The sequence below is a fragment of the Trichomycterus rosablanca genome, chromosome 4 (assembly GCF_030014385.1).
Source record: "Trichomycterus rosablanca isolate fTriRos1 chromosome 4, fTriRos1.hap1, whole genome shotgun sequence".
NCBI classification, from domain to species: domain Eukaryota; kingdom Metazoa; phylum Chordata; class Actinopteri; order Siluriformes; family Trichomycteridae; genus Trichomycterus; species Trichomycterus rosablanca.
The window spans coordinates 19,515,830-19,536,410 of NC_085991.1; the positions used below are offsets into that span (position 1 = coordinate 19,515,830).

Below are 20,581 nucleotides of genomic sequence, written 5' to 3' on the forward strand. Positions count from 1 at the left end.
ATCAAAAGGCTGTGTATACTTCTGCAACCACATTACTGCAAGTTTTTTTTTTTTTTTTTTTTTTTTTTTTTTTTTTTTTTTTTTTTTTTTTTTTTAATTCTCTGTGTTTGTCTGAGTTAATAGTCTATTATTACACATATCTGCTTAGGGGGGGAAATCTAAAAACGAATTGTATGAATAGTCCATTAATGAATACTAATTTTTTTAAACAGGTCTGTCCATTCCAGTGCCTCGAGGTAGAAAAGGAAAAAGGGTAAAGGCTCAGAGTTCTTTTGATGTGCAAAAGGCTGAGTGGATCCACAAGTACAATCCAGATACACTTCTGCTGGATGACGGTTATCGCAAGCACCTCAAACACCAATGTAACAAGTAATTATGCATTTTTAAAGGTTTACTGTCTGTGTTTTTCCATTATTTAATTTCTAAGAATGATTTATTTTTATTATGTTTTGGTTTAGTTATGTAAATATGTTGTGCTCTTATTTAAGGCTTTAAATAGTAAACATTGTTCAAGTTCCCAAAGAAAAAAATATTGAACAACAGTTGAAATGAACAAACTGCAAAGCCATAGCAACACCTTAAACCTCCCTGTCAGTGACAAACTACAGAGCCATAGCAAACACCTTGAATATCCCATCACTGAATCCCCTGTAATCACCCCATCCAAAACTCCCCATACACACTAATTATTCTAATTATTGAAAAAACATTTTTGTCATCAAAGGAAACATGAGTGTAATGAGACATTAAAGAAAGATTAAAGATCAGACAAACCAACGAGTCTAGTCTAGACCTTTTACTAAATCTTTCATCAAGACAGCAACCCCAAAACATAAAAAGCTGCCTCAAGTTATTGCTGCTTTTTCAGCTTCCTTATTTATTGTGCTTGTGTGGCTTTCCAACCTTTGACTTGACTCTGATACCCTGATAACTTTGGAGATGGTTTACCATCAAAAAAATAAATTTACCCACTCCTAAATATATATTTTGCTTTTGATGTTAAAGCTATTGTAAACATTGGATTTACAACAAATTGCTAATGCATTGGTTGTCTAATTTTTTTCCTTATAAGCTTTTTTATTTACAATACAAGGCATACATAAGCTTTACAATATTTAGAAAATTAACTAGAAAGAATGATGTGCTCAAAAACACATTCCTAATGTAATCTAGATTCGAACCCATGATTCCAAAAAGTTTGTGACATGTTAATAATAAAGCAATTTTTATGTTTTGTGTTTGTAAGATTTTTGTTGTTCCAAATGTAATGCCTTTCCATAATTCGCCTTTCCAACAATAGAGGTTTGGGGAAAGAAAATTTTAGTTTTGAAAGCAAAATTGTTCGCCATTTCTGCAGCTTTACGTGTTGGGGAATGCTGCTCTTTATAGTGTGGCACCCTTTTTTTTTTATTAAAAGACAAGTCTGGACTGCACCTGCACTCTGCTTTGTACCTGGTCGATGAGGCTGCTGTGATATTTATGGCTGCATAAAACAATCAGCCCAAATGTGGCATGCCAAAATGGGTATCATTCATATCCACAGTGACTTAATTTTCAGCTTTAAAGTTGTTCCTTATGTGAGCTAGTGCATATACTTTTCTTAAATGGGATTATTAAAGGCATGTTTCTTTTATCATTTATGAATTAATTCTTAATTAATAATGACGATAAAATATGTAAGCTTCCTAAATTTAACTTAAAACCTAGGAATTCTGTGGATAAAATTAAGAACCTTGATTGACTGTATAAAAGCAGAGATTGTTGCCCTGCGAAAAAAGAAAATGCCAATTTTACTGCAAAAAATGAATGTGCAAATTTGTCCACATTCTTAAAGCCAGAAAAAATTAATTCCCAATAATAAATTTTTTGCTCGCTCGCTCTCTCTAACTTTCTGTCAGGGTGTTGCTGAGAGTACGCATGTTGTACTACCTGAAACAGGAAGTCATTGGAGAACATGTTGATTCTATACTTGGAGGTGTTGATTTCAGGTCTGCTATAAAATTCTTTGCATCTTTTTTTATTTACAAAGGTTTTTTTACAAGCATTTGACACAAATTATTATGCAGGGATATTGATATTTGGTTGCCTGAGATGGAACAACAAGATGTTCCATCAGGCTGGTGGGATGCAGAGGCTGACCGTTGTTTGCTTATTGGGGTATTTAAACATGGTGAGCATAGAACTTTTGTTTTCATGTTCCTCAAATTTTACCTATGCAGGTTTTAGTAATAGGTTGGTTTGATGTTAAAATGCTAATAATATACATTGTGGTTTTTAAAATGCTGAGATGACATTTCTTCCCCCTTGTTTTTTGGTAGGATATGAAATGTACACTACCATGCGGGCTGATCCCTTTTTGTGTTTTTTGGAACGATGTGGTTGTCCTGATGACAAGGACATAAAGGCTGAACAGCATTCAGTAGATCCTGATCTGAGAGAGGGGTAAGCAGCAAACTCATTTTTTCCGGATCTTAATTATTTAATAAATATTTAAAGTAGCCAAATCAGAATTACAGTTGAGGAACTCTGAAAAATCCAGAAATTTTTCCTGCTTACAACACATCTAATTTAGCTTATGAGTTAATTTCCAAGCCCTCCATTGAGGTGTGATTGGGAAAACATTAAAACTAGGCGGGCCTCAGTAAACCTTTAGGACTAAAGTAAAAAAACTTGTCTTACTATGTTGTGACAATTTTGTGGTATTTTCTTTCATAGAGGCAACTATGACAAGTATTCAGAGGACCCAGAGTTTAAACCTGTATTGAGAGACAGCAAAGAAGTTTATGAGGAGGTGAGGTCCATAGTTGTATTTAAATGTCATTAACTAATAATGCATTTACATTTCAGCTATTAAAATTTTCCCATTTTAATAAGAGCAGAATTTTAAATGATTTGTTCTTGTTGTGTGACACACTTCTTGGTTAAAAAAAACATACAAGTTATAAAGCTTGGTATGGGTTTTAAAAAAAAATCTATAGGATATAGAACGTCAGCTTATTTTTCTGTGACTGAATTGTTGGAACACTTTTGAATTAACTTTTTTGTTGGCAAAATAAGTGAAAAAGTTTATAGAATATTTAAGTGTAAATAGGTGAATTGGTTACAGGTGAGTTCATTATGAATGGGTATAGAAGTAATGATGATTTTCTCACAAAGTTTGGTACAAAATGCATGAGAAACGCACTGAGATGGATATAGCCACATGGAATCAGGGGTACCTCAGAAACAGTTGTCACTTCATCAAGAAATGCAACCTGAAACTCTTTTTTGCAAATAGAAACTAAAACTAAATTCTAAGTAGAAATGCAAGTGGTATTAGGACCAAATGATGGTGTTAATGTGCTGTCATCAGATGATATGGGGGTGCATCAGTACCCACAGCATGGGTGACTTGCATATGTGTTAAGGTAGCACTGATGCAAAGGCGTATATTAGGATTTTAGAGAGGCTTATGAAGGCAATGTTTTTTTTCCCAGGAAATATTTCAGAACAATTTTCAAAACATTTCAGGAAGATTACAGTGGGGGAAATAAGTATTTGATCCCCTGCTGATTTTGTAAGTTTACCCCCTTACAAAGACTTGAACAGTCTATAATTTTTATGGAAGGTTTATTTTAACAGAGAGAGACAGAATATCAACAAAAAATCCAGAAAAAAAAACATTAAATAAAAGTTATAAATTAATTTGTATTTAATTAAGGGAAATAAGTATTTGATCCCCTACCAACCAGCAAGAATTCTGACCCCCACAGACCGGTTATGTGCCCATGAGGCACACAAATTAGTCCTGTCCCTGTATAAAAGACTCCTGTCACAGAATCAGTTTCTTCCGTTCAAATCTCTCAACCACCATGGGCAAGACCAAAGAGCTATCAAAGGACGTCAAGGACAAGATTGTAGACCTGCACAAGGCTGGAATGGGCTACAAGACCATCAGCAAGAAGCTTGGTGAGAAAGAGACCACTGTTGGTGCAATAATTCGAAAATGGAAGAAATACAAGATCACAGTCAATCACCCTCACTCTGGAGCTCCATGCAAGATCTCACCTGGTGGGGTAAGAATGATTCTGAGAAAGGTGAGGTCAGTCCAGAATTACACGGGAGGAGCTTGTCAATGATCTCAAGGGAGCTGGGAGCAGAGAAATGCTGGATATGACCCCAAGAACACCATCCCCACTGGGCATTTCTCTGCCTCCAAACACGGCGAGTGGAGTTGATGCCAAAGAGCTCAATTTTGGTCTCATCTGACCATATCACATTCTCCCAAGCTTTCTCTGAATCATTCAGGTGTTCATTGGCAAACTTCAGACGGGCCTGTACATGAACCTTCTTGAGCAGAGGGACTTTGCGGGCACTGCAGGATCTCAATCCATTACGGCGAAGTGTGTTACTAATGGTTTTCTTGGTGACTGTGCTCCCAGCTCTTTTGAGATCATTGACAAGCTCCTCCCGTGTAATTCTGGACTGACCTCACCTTTCTCAGAATCATTCTTACCCCACCAGGTGAGATCTTGCATGGAGCTCCAGAGTGAGGGTGATTGACTGTGTTCTTGTATTTCTTCCATTTTTGAATTATCGCATCAACAGTGGTCTCTTTCTCACCAAGCTTCTTGCTGATGGTCTTGTAGCCCATTCCAGCCTTGTGCAGTCTACAATCTTGTCCCTGTCGTCCTTTGATGGCTCTTTGGTCTTGCCCATGGTGGTCGAGAGATTTGAACGGAAGAAACTGATTCTGTGACAGGAGTCTTTTATACAGGGACAGGACTAATTTGTGTGCCTCATGGGCACATAACCCATGGGGGTCAGAATTCTTGCTGGTTGGTAGGGGATCAAATACGTATTTCCCCTTAATTAAATACAAATTAATTTATAACTTTTATTTAATGTTTTTTTTCTGGATTTTTTGTTGATATTCTGTCTCTCTCTGTTAAAATAAACCTTCCATAAAAATTATAGACTGTTCAAGTCTTTGTAAGGGGGTAAACTTACAAAATCAGCAGGGGATCAAATACTTATTTCCCCCACTGTATGTCTGGCCTCATTCTACATGTGCTTGACTGACTTGCCTGCAGTCTATCTAGATCTATCTCCTGTTAATAATGTATGACACATTATGAGAAGGAAAACTGACAACAATGTTGGCACCTCTGGATATTAAGTACATCATGTAAAAAAACTGCTTGGTTGTGTGTGTGTGTGTGTGTGTGTATGTACAACACTGTGCACCAGTTCTAGGCTACCACTAGCTTTGTTGTTTTAGCGAAGTTTTAATGATCGTCCTTATTTATTTTTCGGTCTCATTATAAAGACACAAAAAGGAAATGCAGGAAATATGTACACACACCTTTTAAAATCAGAACAAAGTGGCATTTATAGACAAAAGTTAGAACAGTTTTGGGAAGATTGTCCTAAAGTTTTCTAAAGTAATTTTCAGATACATTTTTTCCAGGCTTCTTTTTTAATCATCTTTCAGTTTGTTCTGTCCAGGGGATCGATACAGCTTCTATAACATTCAGGTCTAGGCTCTGTGGGGGCTAGTCCATGACTTTCCGTGTTTTATCAGCTGTTTTTCTCTCCAACTATGATTTCACTGCATTTAGCAGTGTGCTTGGTATTGCTATCATGCTGAAAATAAAACCATTCCCTATTAGGTTCCTTTAGAAGGAACGGTATAATGAATTAAACACAATTTCGCCAACACAACTGGCAACAGTGCAGCCCTAAAACAGGACCACCATGGTTTACTGAAAACCGCATGCATTGTTTCAACTTTCTCCAACTCTTTTTCTCACATTTTGTTGACTATTAGACCCAAAATTTCAAACTTTGTTCTTTTAAAAAATCTACATGAAATCGCCCATAATGACAAAGTGAAAACATGTTTTCAGACATTTTTGTAAATTTATTAAAAATGTAAACATTTAAACATAATAGGTACATAAGTATTCACACCCATGGCTTAATATTTTGTTGAAGCCCCTTTGGCAGCAATCACAGCCTCAAGTCTTCTTGGGTATGTCTGTACAAGATTGGCACACCTGTTTTTGGGCATTTTCTCCCATCCTTCTCTGCAGATCCTCTCAAGCTCAGTCAGGTTGGATGGGCAGCGTCTGTAGGTCTTTCCAGAGATGTTCAATTGGATTCAAGTCCGAGCTCTGGCTGGGCCACTCAAGGACATTCACAGACTGCTCCTGAAGCCACTTTTTTTTTATCTTGGCTGTGTGCTTTGGGTCATTGTCGTGTTGGAAGATGAATCGTCACCCTAGTCTGAGTTCCAGAGCACTCTGGAGCAGGTTTTCTTGAAGAATCTCTCTATATTTGGCTGCTGTCATCTTACCCTCTATGCGGACTAGTTGCCCAGTTCCTGCCGCAGAAAAACATCCCCACAGCATGATGCTGCCACCACCATGCTTGACAGTAGGGATGGTGTTAGACAGGCGATGAGCAGTGCCTGTTTTTCTCTAGACATGACGCTTGTAGTTCAGGCCAGAAAGTTCTATTTTGATTCCTCTGGTCTGAGAATCCTTAAGGTGTTTTTGGCAAACTCCAAACGGGCTGCCATGTGCCATGGTTGACCTACTTGATGGTTGTCCTATATTCACAAGGGAACACTGGAGCTCTGCCTTAGTGACCATTGGGTTCTTGGTCACCTCTCTGACCAAGGCCCTTCTTCCCCGATTACTCAGTTTGGTCGGGCGGCCAGATCTAGGGAGGGTTCTGGTGGTCCAAACTTCTTCTATTTCCGAATAATGGTAACCACAGTGCTTTTCAGGACCTTCAATACTGCCAAATTTTTTTTGTATCCTTCCCCAGATTTGTGCCTTGACACAATCTGGTCTCGGAGGTCTAAAGACAATTCCTTTGACTTCATTGCTTGGTTTCTGCTCTGATATGCACTGTCAACTGTGAGACCTTTTATAGACAAGTGTGTGCCATTCCAAATTATGTTCAATCGACTGAATTTACCACAGGTGGTCTCCAATCAAGTTGTAGAAGCATCTCAAGGATGATCAGTGTAAACTGGATGCACCTGAGCTCAATTTTGAGTGTCATAGCAAAGGGTGTGAATACTTATGTACCTATTATGTTTAAATGTTTACATTTTTAAAAGATTACAAAAATGTCTGAAAACATGTTTTCATTTTGTCATTATGGGCTATTTCGTGTAGATTTTTTAAAAGAAAGCTATACTCAAATCGGATTTCGAATATGTCTGTAACGTAACAAAATGTGGAAAAAGTGAAGGGGTGTGAATACTTTCTGATGGCACTGTATTAGCAAGCTTCCAGTAAATTAAACTGTTGACACATTCACCATATCGGTATTAAAATTAGCTACAATTTTGGCCATAAACCATATCCTTCATGTCCTCGGGTATTAGTAAGTCTAGTATTAGTAAGTCGTAGCCACCAAACAAGCTTCAATTTGTGGCTTGTCCCTCCTATGACCACTGTAGGTGGGTACTCACCACTGCTGCATGTGAGCACCCTTTTCTTGACTTTACCCAGCTGTCTGGCCATAGCAATTTGGCCCTTTTTTTATTTACTCAGATCTTTATGCCAAATTTGCTGCATTCCCCATGTGTATTGTGAGTAACAACTATTAGTCTAACATTTAATATATCCCTGACTGTTACATTTACAGATGTTATGAGCTAGCCACTGCCATGAGTATTGTTGAGGGGCTCATCATTAGGGATAAGCTGACCACCTGGTACACCTCATCCCAATATACAGACTCAAGGTTTATTGGGCAGTTGTTACCACCAAAAGTATTAGAATGTAAGCAAAGAAGATTGTGAAGGTTTTGTGGGATGCACATGGCATGGGGATTATGGCATCCCCACAAAACCAGCATGTTTTTCATAAATTACAAACCATGGATCACAAAACACATAAAAAGATCTTTAAAATAGAGGGTATGCGATGGTCTGGGAGATGGAGGAGCAAAAAAACAACTTTAAATGAATGGACAAGCACAAGTAAAACTGGAGTGCAAGCTAACATAAAACAGTAAGAAGGTGTACCTCTTCCCTCGCTACTTCCATTTTCAGTGACTCTCAGGACATCAGCCCTTCTGGACCACACATATTTTAGATTTTTGCTAACTAGATAAGGGAAGGGCTGAAAAACTTCACACAGGCAAAGCTGTTGGGCCTGGTGAAATCAGTCCCAAGGTACTAAAAACCTGTGCCAACCATTATTAAATATGCACAGCTTTAAACTAATACTTTGTTAAAGCACCTTTTGATTTTCTGAAAGCATTCAGTCTATTTGTCTGTCAGCATGGCGGATCTCGGCAATCTTTGCCAGTTTTTCCTTGCAAAAGTGCTTCAGATATGTTGTATTGTGAGGGTTTTGTCTTGTTCCTAAAATATACAGTGTATCACAAAAGTGAGTACACCCCTCACATTTCTGCAAATATTTTATTATATCTTTTCATGGGACAACACTATAGAAATAAAACTTGGATATAACTTAGAGTAGTCAGTGTACAGCTTGTATAGCAGTGTAGATTTACTGTCTTCTGAAAATAACTCAACACACAGCCATTAATGTCTAAATGGCTGGCAACATAAGTGAGTACACCCCACAGTGAACATGTCCAAATTGTGCCCAAAGTGTCAATATTTTGTGTGACCACCATTATTATCCAGCACTGCCTTAACCCTCCTGGGCATGGAATTCACCAGAGCTGCACAGGTTGCTACTGGAATCCTCTTCCACTCCTCCATGATGACATCATGGAGCTGGTGGATGTTAGACACCTTGAACTCCTCCACCTTCCACTTGAGGATGCGCCACAGGTGCTCAATTGGGTTTAGTCCATCACCTTTACCTTCAGCTTCCTCAGCAAGACAGTTGTCATCTTGGAGGTTGTGTTTGGGGTCGTTATCCTGTTGGAAAACTGCCATGAGGCCCAGTTTTCGAAGGGAGGGGATCATGCTCTGTTTCAGAATGTCACAGTACATGTTGGAATTCATGTTTCCCTCAATGAACTGCAGCTCCCCAGTGCCAGCAACACTCATGCAGCCCAAGACCATGATGCTACCACCACCATGCTTGACTGTAGGCAAGATACAGTTGTCTTGGTACTTCTCACCAGGGCGCCGCCACACATGCTGGACACCATCTGAGCCAAACAAGTTTATCTTGGTCTCGTCAGACCACAGGGCATTCCAGTAATCCATGTTCTTGGACTGCTTGTCTTCAGCAAACTGTTTGCTGGCTTTCTTGTGCGTCAGCTTCCTTCTGGGATGACGACCATGCAGACCGAGTTGATGCAGTGTGCGGCGTATGGTCTGAGCACTGACAGGCTGACCTCCCACGTCTTCAACCTCTGCAGCAATGCTGGCAACACTCATGTGTCTATTTTTTAAAGCCAACCTCTGGATATGACGCCGAACACGTGGACTCAACTTCTTTGGTCGACCCTGGCGAAGCCTGTTCCGAGTGGAACCTGTCCTGGAAAACCGCTGTATGACCTTGGCCACCATGCTGTAGCGCAGTTTCAGGGTGTTAGCAATCTTCTTATAGCCCAGGCCATCTTTGTGGAGAGCAACAATTCTATTTCTCACATCCTCAGAGAGTTCTTTGCCATGAGGTGCCATGTTGAATATCCAGTGGCCAGTATGAGAGAATTGTAACCAAAACACCAAATTTAACAGCCCTGCTCCCCATTTACACCTGGAACCTTGACACATGACACCAGGGAGGGACAACGACACATTTGGGCACAATTTGGACATGTTCACTGTGGGGTGTACTCACTTATGTTGCCAGCTATTTAGACATTAATGGCTGTGTGTTGAGTTATTTTCAGAAGACAGTAAATCTACACTGCTATACAAGCTGTACACTGACTACTCTAAGTTATATCCAAGTTTCATGTCTATAGTGTTGTCCCATGAAAAGATATAATGAAATATTTGCAGAAATGTGAGGGGTGTACTCACTTTTGTGATACACTGTAACAGTTCAAAGCAGAACTGTAAATGAACAGAAACATTTCAGTTTTTCATGAAATACAATTATCTTGAAACAATCTGATACTGCAATCTTTTGGAAGTACAGCTTTGGTGTGATCTTGGAGCATATGCCACAGACAAGTCACTGATATCTAGCAGATGTCATAAGTTTTGTTCCCTGAACATCTGCCGATTTGATACAGTAAATAAATCATTTTTAGACAGTTTCCTGGTGCCACTTGTTGTGGGAATTCAAAATGACCCTTAAAGATTGACACAGACAACCGGGATAATGATAAATAATCAATTTATTACTCAGCTGAGGGCCAATCTCAGTGCAAACGCACACATGCCTTTACAGGAGAGAAAGGGCGATCTGCCCTATCTGTCTGCCCTATCACCGTATTTATACCCCGCTTACTGACCCTTCAGGCTAACTCTGCTCAGCAACCCAGCTCAAGGTCAACTTCCCAAACCAAACTTGTTTATCATCCTACAAGAATAGACAGTTTGTTGGAAACACGGCGTACATCCACAAGAATGCACCACTATCAAAACCCCACGTGCACCCCCGCACACACAGTCCTGACACCCATGCATTCCCACGGAAGCAAGAAGCCCATGCCAAGGTCAACATATCTCTGGACCTAAGAAACCTTCCAAAAGTCTCTTCTACCTCTGCTAATTGAACTAAGAAAGCAGAAACTTATGAGTTTAATGAAAATAACTAACAAAATATAAAATTTCCATTCACACACTTTAAACTGATTGTCTGAAGCATTGTGCTCATATAACCACGTCAGCAAATCAAAGGATTCAGCCCCAACTCTCGGGCTAAGTTCTATTCAACATATTAAAATGGCCGATGTGTAAAGCGCTTTATCAGCGCTTTTTATTAACTTTGGTGTGATCTTGGAGCATAGTCACAGACAAACCACTTACATGTCTAGCATACAGTGGGGCCAAAAAGTATTTAGTCAGCCACTGATTGTGCAAGTTCTCCTACTTAGAAAGATGAAAGGTCTGTAATTTTCATCATAGGTACACTTCAACTATGAGAGACAAAATGAGAAAAAAAAATCCAGGAAATCACATTGTAGGATTTTTAAAGAATTTATTTGTAAATTATGGTGGAAAATAAGTATTTGGTCAATAACAAAAGTTCAACTCAATACTTTGTAACATAACCTTTGTTGGCAATGACAGAGGTCAAACGTTTCCTGTAAGTCTTCACCAGGTTTGCACACACTGTAGCTGGTATTTTGGCCCATTTCTCCATGCAGATCTCCTCTAGAGCAGTGATGTTTTGGGGCTGTCGCTGGGCAACACGGACTTCCAACTCCCTCCACAAATTTTCTATGGGGTTGAGGTCTGGAGACTGGCTAGGCCACTCCAGGACCTTGAAATGCTTTTTACGGAGCCACTCCTTCGTTGCCTGAGTGGTGTGTTTGGGATCATTGTCATGCTGGAAGACCCAGCCACGTTCCATCTTCAATTCTCTCACTAATGGAAGGAGGTTTTTGCTTAAAATCTCACGATACATGGCCCCGTTCATTCTTCCCTTAACACGGATCAGTCGTCCTGTCCCCTTTGCAGAAAAACAGCCCCAAAGCATGATGTTTCCATGATGTTTTCATGATCATTTTGACCCCACGGGATGAGATCTTGCGTGGGGCCCCAGATCGAGGGAGAATATCAATGGTCTTGTATGTCTTCCATCTTCTTACAATTGCTCCCACAGTTGATTTATTCACACCAACCTGCTTGCCTATTGAAGATTCACTCTTCCCAGCCTGGTGCAGGTCTACAATTTTCTTCCTGGTGTCCTTCGACAGCTCTTTGGTCTTGACCATGGTTGAGTTTGGAGTCTGTTTGGAGTCTGTTTGGAGTCTGTTTGGAGACTGTTTGAGACTGTGGACAGGTGTCTTTTATACAGATAACGAGGTCAAACAGGTGCCATTAATACAGGTAACGAGTGGAGGACAGAAGAGCTTCTTAAAGAAGAAGTTACAGGTCTGTGAGAGCCAGAAATCTTGCTTGTTTGTGGGTGACCAAATACTTATTTTCCACCATAGTTTACAAATAAATTCTTTAAAAATCCTACAATATGATTTCCTGGATTTTTTTTTTCTCAATTTGTCTCTTATAGTTGAAGTGTACTTATGATGAAAATTACAGACCTCTTTCATCTTTCTAAGTAGGAGAACTTGCACAATCAGTAGCTGACTAAATACTTTTTGGCCCCACTGTATGTGCATCAATTGCAACCAGGTCTAGGAGGTTATAAAACACTAAACTACAGGCTATCAGTGTGTGCCTTCCTTTACAGAGAGCCGCTTGGACATACAGTGTTGCTGAAACTGTTTAGGCAGTTTCTTTGCCTGGTAAATTGAGTGTGACCTTTCCAGCCCACAGCACCCTGGTGGAAAAGACTTTTCCTGTGTACATGGGGGCATCTCTCATCTGTTTTTGTTCATTGTGCCAACCATTGTAATTTTGTTCACCACTGCCAATAAGGGGAAGAAATTTTAATTTTTTTCCTTTTCCCAGGAAAGGCTCCACTAAATGTATCACAATATTGTCCAATAACCCTCGACCAGTTGGCTTGCTGTTATTTTTCCATAACTAGGGAATTGGGTTTAACATGCCATCATCAACTTTAGTCAATTGCCATCAAAGGTGCTATTGTATTAAATGGGTTATCATTTGCAAAAGATTCCTGCAATGTAATGTCAGCAGAGATGTAAAAACATTTTCATCAGATTTCAGTGTGTTTTGGTTCTTGGGTTCCATCGTTTGTTTTGAATTTCAATTCATTCCAAATAGATTTTTCGTTGGTATTCATCTGTATGATGTTTGAAATGTTTTATTTGGTGCCAGATTTATTTTCTTCTCAAACTTTTCTGATATATATTTTTTTAAAATACATAATGCAAGTTTGCCTGCAGTACAACAGGGAAACAGTGGATTATTCTGTATAAGTCTACTGTACGTGGCTACAGAGTTGTACTAGTCCTTGTTACTAATCCTTGTTAGAGAAAAGAGAATTGCAGCCTTTAAAAGCAGTAAATACGAACCTGAGGCTGGAGGCAATACACAGATGAGGCATAACATTATGACCACCTTCCTAATATTGTGTTGGTCCCCCTTTTGCTGCCAAAAGAGCCCTGACCCGTCAAGGCATGGACTCCACTAGACCCCTGAAGGTGTGCTGTGGTATCTGGCACCAAGATGTTAGCAGCAGATCCTTTAACCCCTTTAAGTTGTGAGGTGGGGCCTTCATGGATCAGACTTGTTTGTCCAGCACATCTCACAGATGCTCGATTTAATTGAGATCTGAGGAATTTGGAGACCAAGTCAACACCTCAAACTCGTTGTTGTGCTCCTCGAACCATTCCAGAAGCATTTTTGCTTTGTGGCTGGGTGTATTATCCTGCTGAAAGAGGCCACAGCCATCAGGGAATACTGTTTCCATGAAAGGGTGTACAGGGTCTGCAGCAATGCTTAGGTAGGTGGTACGTGTCAAAGTAACATCCACATGAATGGCAGGACCCAAGGTTTCCCAGCAGAACATTTCCCAAAGCATCACGCTGCCTCTGCCGGCTTGCCTTTTTCCCATAGTGCATCCTGGTGCCATGTGTTCCCCAGCTAAGTGACACACACGCACCTTGCCATCCACGTGATGTAAAAGAAAACGTGATTCATCAGACCAGGCCACCTTCTTCCATTGCTCCGTGGTCCAGTTCCAATGTTCATGTGCCCATTGTTGCCGCTTTAGGCGGTGGACAGTGGTCAGCATGGACACCCTGACTGGTCTGTGGCTATGCAGCCTCATACGCAACAAACTGTGATGCACTGTGTATTCTGACACCTTTCTATCAGAACCAGCATTAACTTCTTAGTAGCTCGTCTGTTGGATCGGACCACACAGGCCAGCCTTCGCTCCCCACGTGCAGCAATGAGCCTTGGCCGCCCATGACCCTGTCGCCGGTTTACCACTGTTTCTTCCTTGGACCACTTTTAATAGATACTGACCACTGCAGACCAAGAATACCCCACAAGAGCTGCCGTTTTATATCCCACCCACTAACAGGTGCCATGATGAAGAGATAATCAGTGTTATTCACTTCACCTGTCAGTGGTCGTAATGTTATGCCTGGTTGGCGTATCACACAAATAGAAGCAAAATAGATTTAAACTACCTTGTGCTTTTTTGTTTTTTAAAAGATCAAGTATGCTAAGTGATGGACATTTTTAGAAAAAAATTATGAAAGGAGGGTCCTGAAATTTGAGTGAGTGCAAAATTATTTTAATTCATTAATTTATGTATTTATTTATTTGGTTGCTACAGTCAGATGACGGTGCTTATTGTTAGGTATAAGTAGGTGAAATAGGCATGGCACTTTTAGTATTATGTCACTGCAGTGAAATGGCTGACGTGCAGTGCTTCTAGTGTTAAAAGGCATGCCAATCTTCTTTAGCTAAGATTTCTTTGGATTTCAAATGGCTTTTACTGTATTACTTTTATTTATTTATTTTTTTAACCATTTACATTTGTGCTGCAATAACCATGTCCCCCTGTTTCCTTACAGAGTTCTGACCCTCAGAATTTGGATGAGCTCTTTATACAGGACAACTCCACTCCTATGCCAGAAGTAGTACAACCCTCAGGATCTGTAGGGACCTGGTACTGGCCAACAAGCTCATCACTCACAGCTCGTCTTAGGCGGCTAATCACAGCATACCAGCGCAGCTACAGACGAGAGCAGCTGAAGATGGAAGCGGCAGAAAAAGGTGACAGGCGACGCCGTCGCTGTGAGCAGGCCACTAAACTCAAAGAGCTTGCACGACAAGAGCGACAACAGAGGTCTGTCATACTTGATGAATTAATATAAATGTAACATGCTTATGTCCAGCCATCCCTATCTGAAATGCCAATGCTATGGGTTTTAGGTGGACTCGGCGAGAAGAGTGTGACTTTTATCGAGTTGTGTCCACTTTTGGTGTAGAGCAAATAAAGACTGAGGTTGGAGCCCAAAAGTGTGTGGAGGGCAAACTGGACTGGACACACTTTCGAAAGTTTGCAAGACTTGATAAAAAAACAGATGAGAGTCTTAATCAATACTTCCACTGCTTTGTGGCCATGTGTCGAAGGGTCTGTCGCTTGCAGCCAGCCCATGGAGAGGGTACTGACATCACTGACATTTTTTTTTAATTAATTGTAATTAAGTGAAATTGCAGTCATACTTTTAAGAACATAACAGTTACAGTTAAATTGTAATGATTTCTCTTGTTTCTTTATTTTCTGCTTCTTCCAGAATCCCCAGACTTGTCCAAGTCTTTAGCTCCCATCACAGAGGAGCGAGCCTCACGTACACTTTACCGACTCGGCTTGTTGTCTCGATTGCGTGAACTTGTTCTTTCCCACCCTTCCTTGGAAGAGCGGCTTCTTCTTGCACCACCCAGTTCTGACCTGCCCAGCTGGTGGTGCACCCCACAACATGATCATGAACTGCTCTTAGGTGCTGCTCGTTGGGGCGTAAGCCGCACAGAGCACTCCATCTTTTTAGACCAACAATTCTCCTTCCTCAAAGCTTTTCGTGACTATCTCCAAAGCCAGCAAACTACTCTTGTTGAAGAGATTTATGGCCATGGTCTAACACAAGATCAAACAAAAGTCAAAGATTTAAGGCAAAGTAGTAAAGAGATTCAGCTTTTTGACTCAATTTCAGAGTCAGACACTTCAGCCTTTTCATATTTTGAAGGCAAAAATAGAAGGCCGGTAGGCTGGGACTGTAAGAAAAGCAAAGACAGAAGATCCAGGGGAAATGAAAAAGAACAAGAAGAAACAGGTGGAGGAGGGCCATCAGATTCAGACTCAGATTCTGACTCTGATTCCTCTATCTCCTCTCACTTTTCTCACAGCTCAGATGCCAGTGGGGACAGTGATGCTGAGGATGAGCAGGGTAAGACATATTTATATATGTATCTACACACACACACACACACATGCATTTTTTCCCAACGTCATACCAACTTTTTAATGCCATCAGCAAAAAATGTTTTGGTTGAGCTACTTTCACATCATCACCACATGAAAATCTTCTTCACATTAAAGCTTCTTTGAGCGGTCAAAAAAGGTGGAAATCATATGGAGCTAAATCCAGACTATAAACTCTCTCTCTCAGACACGACCAATTACTGCTCCTCCCGCCCTCAACATTTCCAACGAAAATATAAAAGGGCGTTTGTGTGTGTGTGTGAGAAGAGAGATATTGTTTGTGTGTGTATCAGCCATAACATTAAAACCACCTCCTTGTTTCTACACACTGTCCATTTTATCAGCTCCACTTACCATATAAAAGCACTTTGTAGTTTTACAATTACTGACTGTAGTCTATCTGTTTCTCTGCATGCTTTGTTAGCCCCCTTTTGTGCTGTTCTTTAGTGGTCAGGACACTTACAGGACCGCCACAGAGTAGGTATTATTTGGGTGGTGGATTATTCTCAGCACTGCATGGGGGTGGTGTGTTAGTGTGTGTTGGGCTGGTATGAGTGGATAAGACACAGCAGTGCTGATGGAGTTTTTAAACACCTCACTGTCCCTGCTGGACTGAGAATATTCCACCAACCAAAAACATTGAGCCAACAGCGACCTGTGAGCAGCGTCCTGTGACCACTGATGAAAGTCTAGAAGATGACCAACTCAAACAGCAGCAATAGATGAGCGATCGTCTCTGACTCTACATCTACAAGGTGGATTATCTAGGTAGGAGTGTCTAATAGAGTGGACAGTGAGTGAACACAGTATTTAAAAACTCCATCAGCGCTGCTGTTTCTGATCCACTCATACCAGCACAACACACACTAACACACCACTAGGGGTGGGTTTATAAAATCGATTTTTCGATTCGAATCGATCTTTATTTGAACGATCCGATATCGATTCATATAAACGCGAGATCGATCTTTTAAATACGCCCCTTTTTACGGTGTACACGGAAATCTGTTACCCCTTTAATTTCGCGTGACCAGCCACTGTTTTTTTGCGCAACGAGATCTGACCTGCACATCAGTTCAGCACGGCAGAAACTCAAGTTATGTCTAGTTCACACTAGCTCGGCGACGGGTCAGCGCTATAGGTTCGGGAGGAACTCTGTGTTCGCTCTGCGATCAAAACTCAGCTCTCAATCAATGTGAGAAACAGCGAGGGGAAACACAGGGGAGAGGTTGTAAACAGGTGGTACAGGGGTGTAATATAGTTTCTATCAGAATACATCAGCACACGAGTTTTACAGTATTTCTGACCTGATTGTTCTCTACAAAACAAAATATTTATTAACCTCCAACTCACTACAGAACGATCCATGCTGCTCGTGTTGCCAAATCCACTCAGATTCCTTTATTTTTCTCCGTTTTCTACATCAGCGCACAAACTTTGATCTTTCGCTACTTGTTCATGTGCATGTTTGGACGTGGTATCACTAAACCTTTCATCACTTCTCACGTGTGTTTTCGTGACAAAACGTAGTTTTGGAGACCAGAGAAGCTCGCCTGTGATTCCAGTTGGTTATAGATGGTGTAGTGTAAAACCCCCCTATCACCTGTGAGTCGTGCAGTGTGAACTAGGGCTGCAACTATAGATTATTTTTGTAATCGAGTATTCTATCGATTATTCCAGCGATTAATCGAGTAATCGGATAAGAAATACTTTTGCTTTAACAAAGAGCAAAAACAAATACATATTAGATTAAATAAGACATGTTTCTTAAACCAAACTGTACATTTGTATTCCTTGCATACAGGACAGTTTAACATTTTTTAAATGCAAAAATAAATAAATCAAAAATAAATCAATTTACTTTTAAAATGTAAACAGGCAACCTGAAACATCAGGTCATCAAGTCATAAATAATAATAAACAAAAATACATGAACATAAGCCTGTAATTTATGCAACTTTCAAAACTCAGTTTCAGCTACAGCTCACGCAGAACATAAAGCTTTAATATTTTGTTGGGAGGTTTTGTGGTGTTTGTAGGGGGATAAAAATCTGTCAGGATTGTGTCTCTAGATGAGGTAGATCTGGTGTGTGTATGTGTGTGTTTGCCTAAATCTTCATAAAAGCCTGTGGTGGTTGAAACAAAGTAAAGTCAGTAAACATGAGTAAAGTAAACACGACGCTCTGATGGTGTGGATGTTATACTGAGTTTTAGTTTTATCAGCTTAAAATGATCTCAAACTTTCTGTGGTTTTCTCTGTCCAGTCTCCTCCTGTTCGCTATTTTCTCTCTATATTTTGCAGTCCGCGCTATCAAATCTCGGCTGCGTCCTAAACTGATACGTTCAGTTCGCAGGAGCTGCGAACGTGTCCAAATACGTAGTGTTCATTAAACTCTCCGCAAAAAGAACCCGGATTAAGTTCTGTTTATGTTTAAGATATTTGGGACGCAGCCCTCAGATTCTTCACGTCACCTGCACACAGCGTTAAACACGCTGCGCAAAAGTGAAAGTCGTCCGTGTAAAACACCGTGAGCTGTATATGGTTGTGCGGATTAAACGATTCCTCGATGCAAAAAATTTTAATAGATGATTTTTAGTAATCGATTTACTCGAGGAATCGTTTCAGCCCTAGTGTGAACATTACAGCGACCCGGCAAATCAGAAAGTCGTGTAGTGGAAACTTGGCATAAGCTGTTCAACAGCCAGGTGTATGTTTACATTACATTTACAATATTGTAGTGTGTCAGACATATAAAATAATAATAAAAAATGAATGTTACTGTTTTCTGTTATGGATTAATTATTTATGTAAACAAAATACACAAACATTTTTAATAATGAGTGTTCTTTGTACAATTATCACATTCGTTCTCTGAACATCTGTACATATTTAAACAAAACCTGTTAATGTAACTCAAATATGCCAAACTGTGTTGAATTGGAATCGAATCGAATCGGGACCTTGTGAATCGAATCGAATCGATTCAGGAAATTTGTGGCGATACCCAGCCCTACACACCACCACCATGTCATTGTCACTGGAGTGCTGAGAATCATCCACCACCTAAATAATACCTACTCTGTAGTGGTCCTGTGGGGGTCCTGTTCATTGAAGAACAGGGTGAAAGCAGGCTAAAAAAGTATGTAGGGAAACAGATGGACTACAGTCAGTAATTGTAGAAGTGCTGCTATATGGTAAGTGGAGCTGATAAAATGGACAGTGAGTGAAGAAACAAGGAGGTAGTTTTAATGTTATAGCTGATCTGTGTGTGTGTGTATATATATATATATATATATATATATATATATATATATATATATATATATATATATATATATGTGTGTGTGTGTGTATGTATATGTGTGTATATATATATATATATATATATATATATATATATATATATATATATATATATATATATATATATATACAGTGTATCACAAAAGTGAGTACACCCCTCACATTTCTGCAGATATTTAAGTATATCTTTTCATGGGACAACACTGACAAAATGACACTTTGACACAATGAAAAGTAGTCTGTGTGCAGCTTATATAACAGTGTAAATTTATTCCTCCCTCAAAATAACTCAATATACAGCCATTAATGTCTAAACCACCGGCAACAAAAGTGAGTACACCCCTTAGTGAAAGTTCCTGAAGTGTCAATATTTTGTGTGGCCACCATTATTTCCCAGAACTGCCTTAACTCTCCTGGGCATGGAGTGTACCAGAGCTTCACAGGTTGCCACTGGAATGCTTTTCCACTCCTCCATGACGACATCACGGAGCTGGCGGATATTCAAGACTTTGCGCTCCTCCACCTTCCGCTTGAGGATGCCCCAAAGATGTTCTATTGGGTTTAGGTCTGGAGACATGCTTGGCCAGTCCATCACCTTTACCCTCAGCCTCTTCAATAAAGCAGTGGTCGTCTTAGAGGTGTGTTTGGGGTCATTATCATGCTGGAACACTGCCCTGCGACCCAGTTTCCGGAGGGAGGGGATCATGCTCTGCTTCAGTATTTCACAGTACATATTGGAGTTCATGTGTCCCTCAATGAAATGTAACTCCCCAACACCTGCTGCACTCATGCAGCCCCAGACCATGGCATTCCCACCACCATGCTTGACTGTAGGCATGACACACTTATCTTTTTACTCCTCACCTGATTGCTGCCACACATGCTTGAGACCATCTGAACCAAACAAATTAATCTTGGTCTCATCAGACCATAGGACATGGTTCCAGTAATCCATGTCCTTTGTTGACATGTCTTCAGCAAACTGTTTGCGGGCTTTCTTGTGTAGAGACTTCAGAAGAGGCTTCCTTCTGGGGTGACAGCCATGCAGACCGATTTGATGTAGTGTGCGGCGTATGGTCTGAGCACTGACAGGCTGACCCCCCACCTTTTCAATCTCTGCAGCAATGCTGACAGCACTCCTGCGCCTATCTTTCAAAGACAGCAGTTGGCTGTGACGCTGAGCACGTGCACTCAGCTTCTTTGGACGACCAACGCAAGGTCTGTTCTGAGTGGACCCTGCTCTTTTAAAACGCTGGATGATCTTGGCCACTGTGCTGCAGCTCAGTTTCAGGGTGTTGGCAATCTTCTT

The 20,581-nt window shown here is 40.4% G+C and overlaps 1 protein-coding gene across 3 annotated transcripts in view; it reads left to right on the top strand.

Annotated features, from left to right (window-relative positions):
- The window catches only part of chd8 (chromodomain helicase DNA binding protein 8), a 109,338-nt gene that overhangs the window by 74,928 nt on the left and 13,829 nt on the right, over nucleotides 1–20,581 (top strand). For all 3 annotated transcript variants that reach the window (XM_062993934.1, XM_062993933.1, XM_062993935.1), the window contains 8 exons: nucleotides 213–369; nucleotides 1,899–1,988; nucleotides 2,067–2,170; nucleotides 2,319–2,442; nucleotides 2,716–2,791; nucleotides 14,560–14,834; nucleotides 14,921–15,153; nucleotides 15,286–15,933. In XM_062993934.1, coding sequence (XP_062850004.1) covers nucleotides 213–369; nucleotides 1,899–1,988; nucleotides 2,067–2,170; nucleotides 2,319–2,442; nucleotides 2,716–2,791; nucleotides 14,560–14,834; nucleotides 14,921–15,153; nucleotides 15,286–15,933 — 1,707 coding nt within the window. The remainder of the gene's footprint in view (nucleotides 1–212; nucleotides 370–1,898; nucleotides 1,989–2,066; nucleotides 2,171–2,318; nucleotides 2,443–2,715; nucleotides 2,792–14,559; nucleotides 14,835–14,920; nucleotides 15,154–15,285; nucleotides 15,934–20,581) is intronic.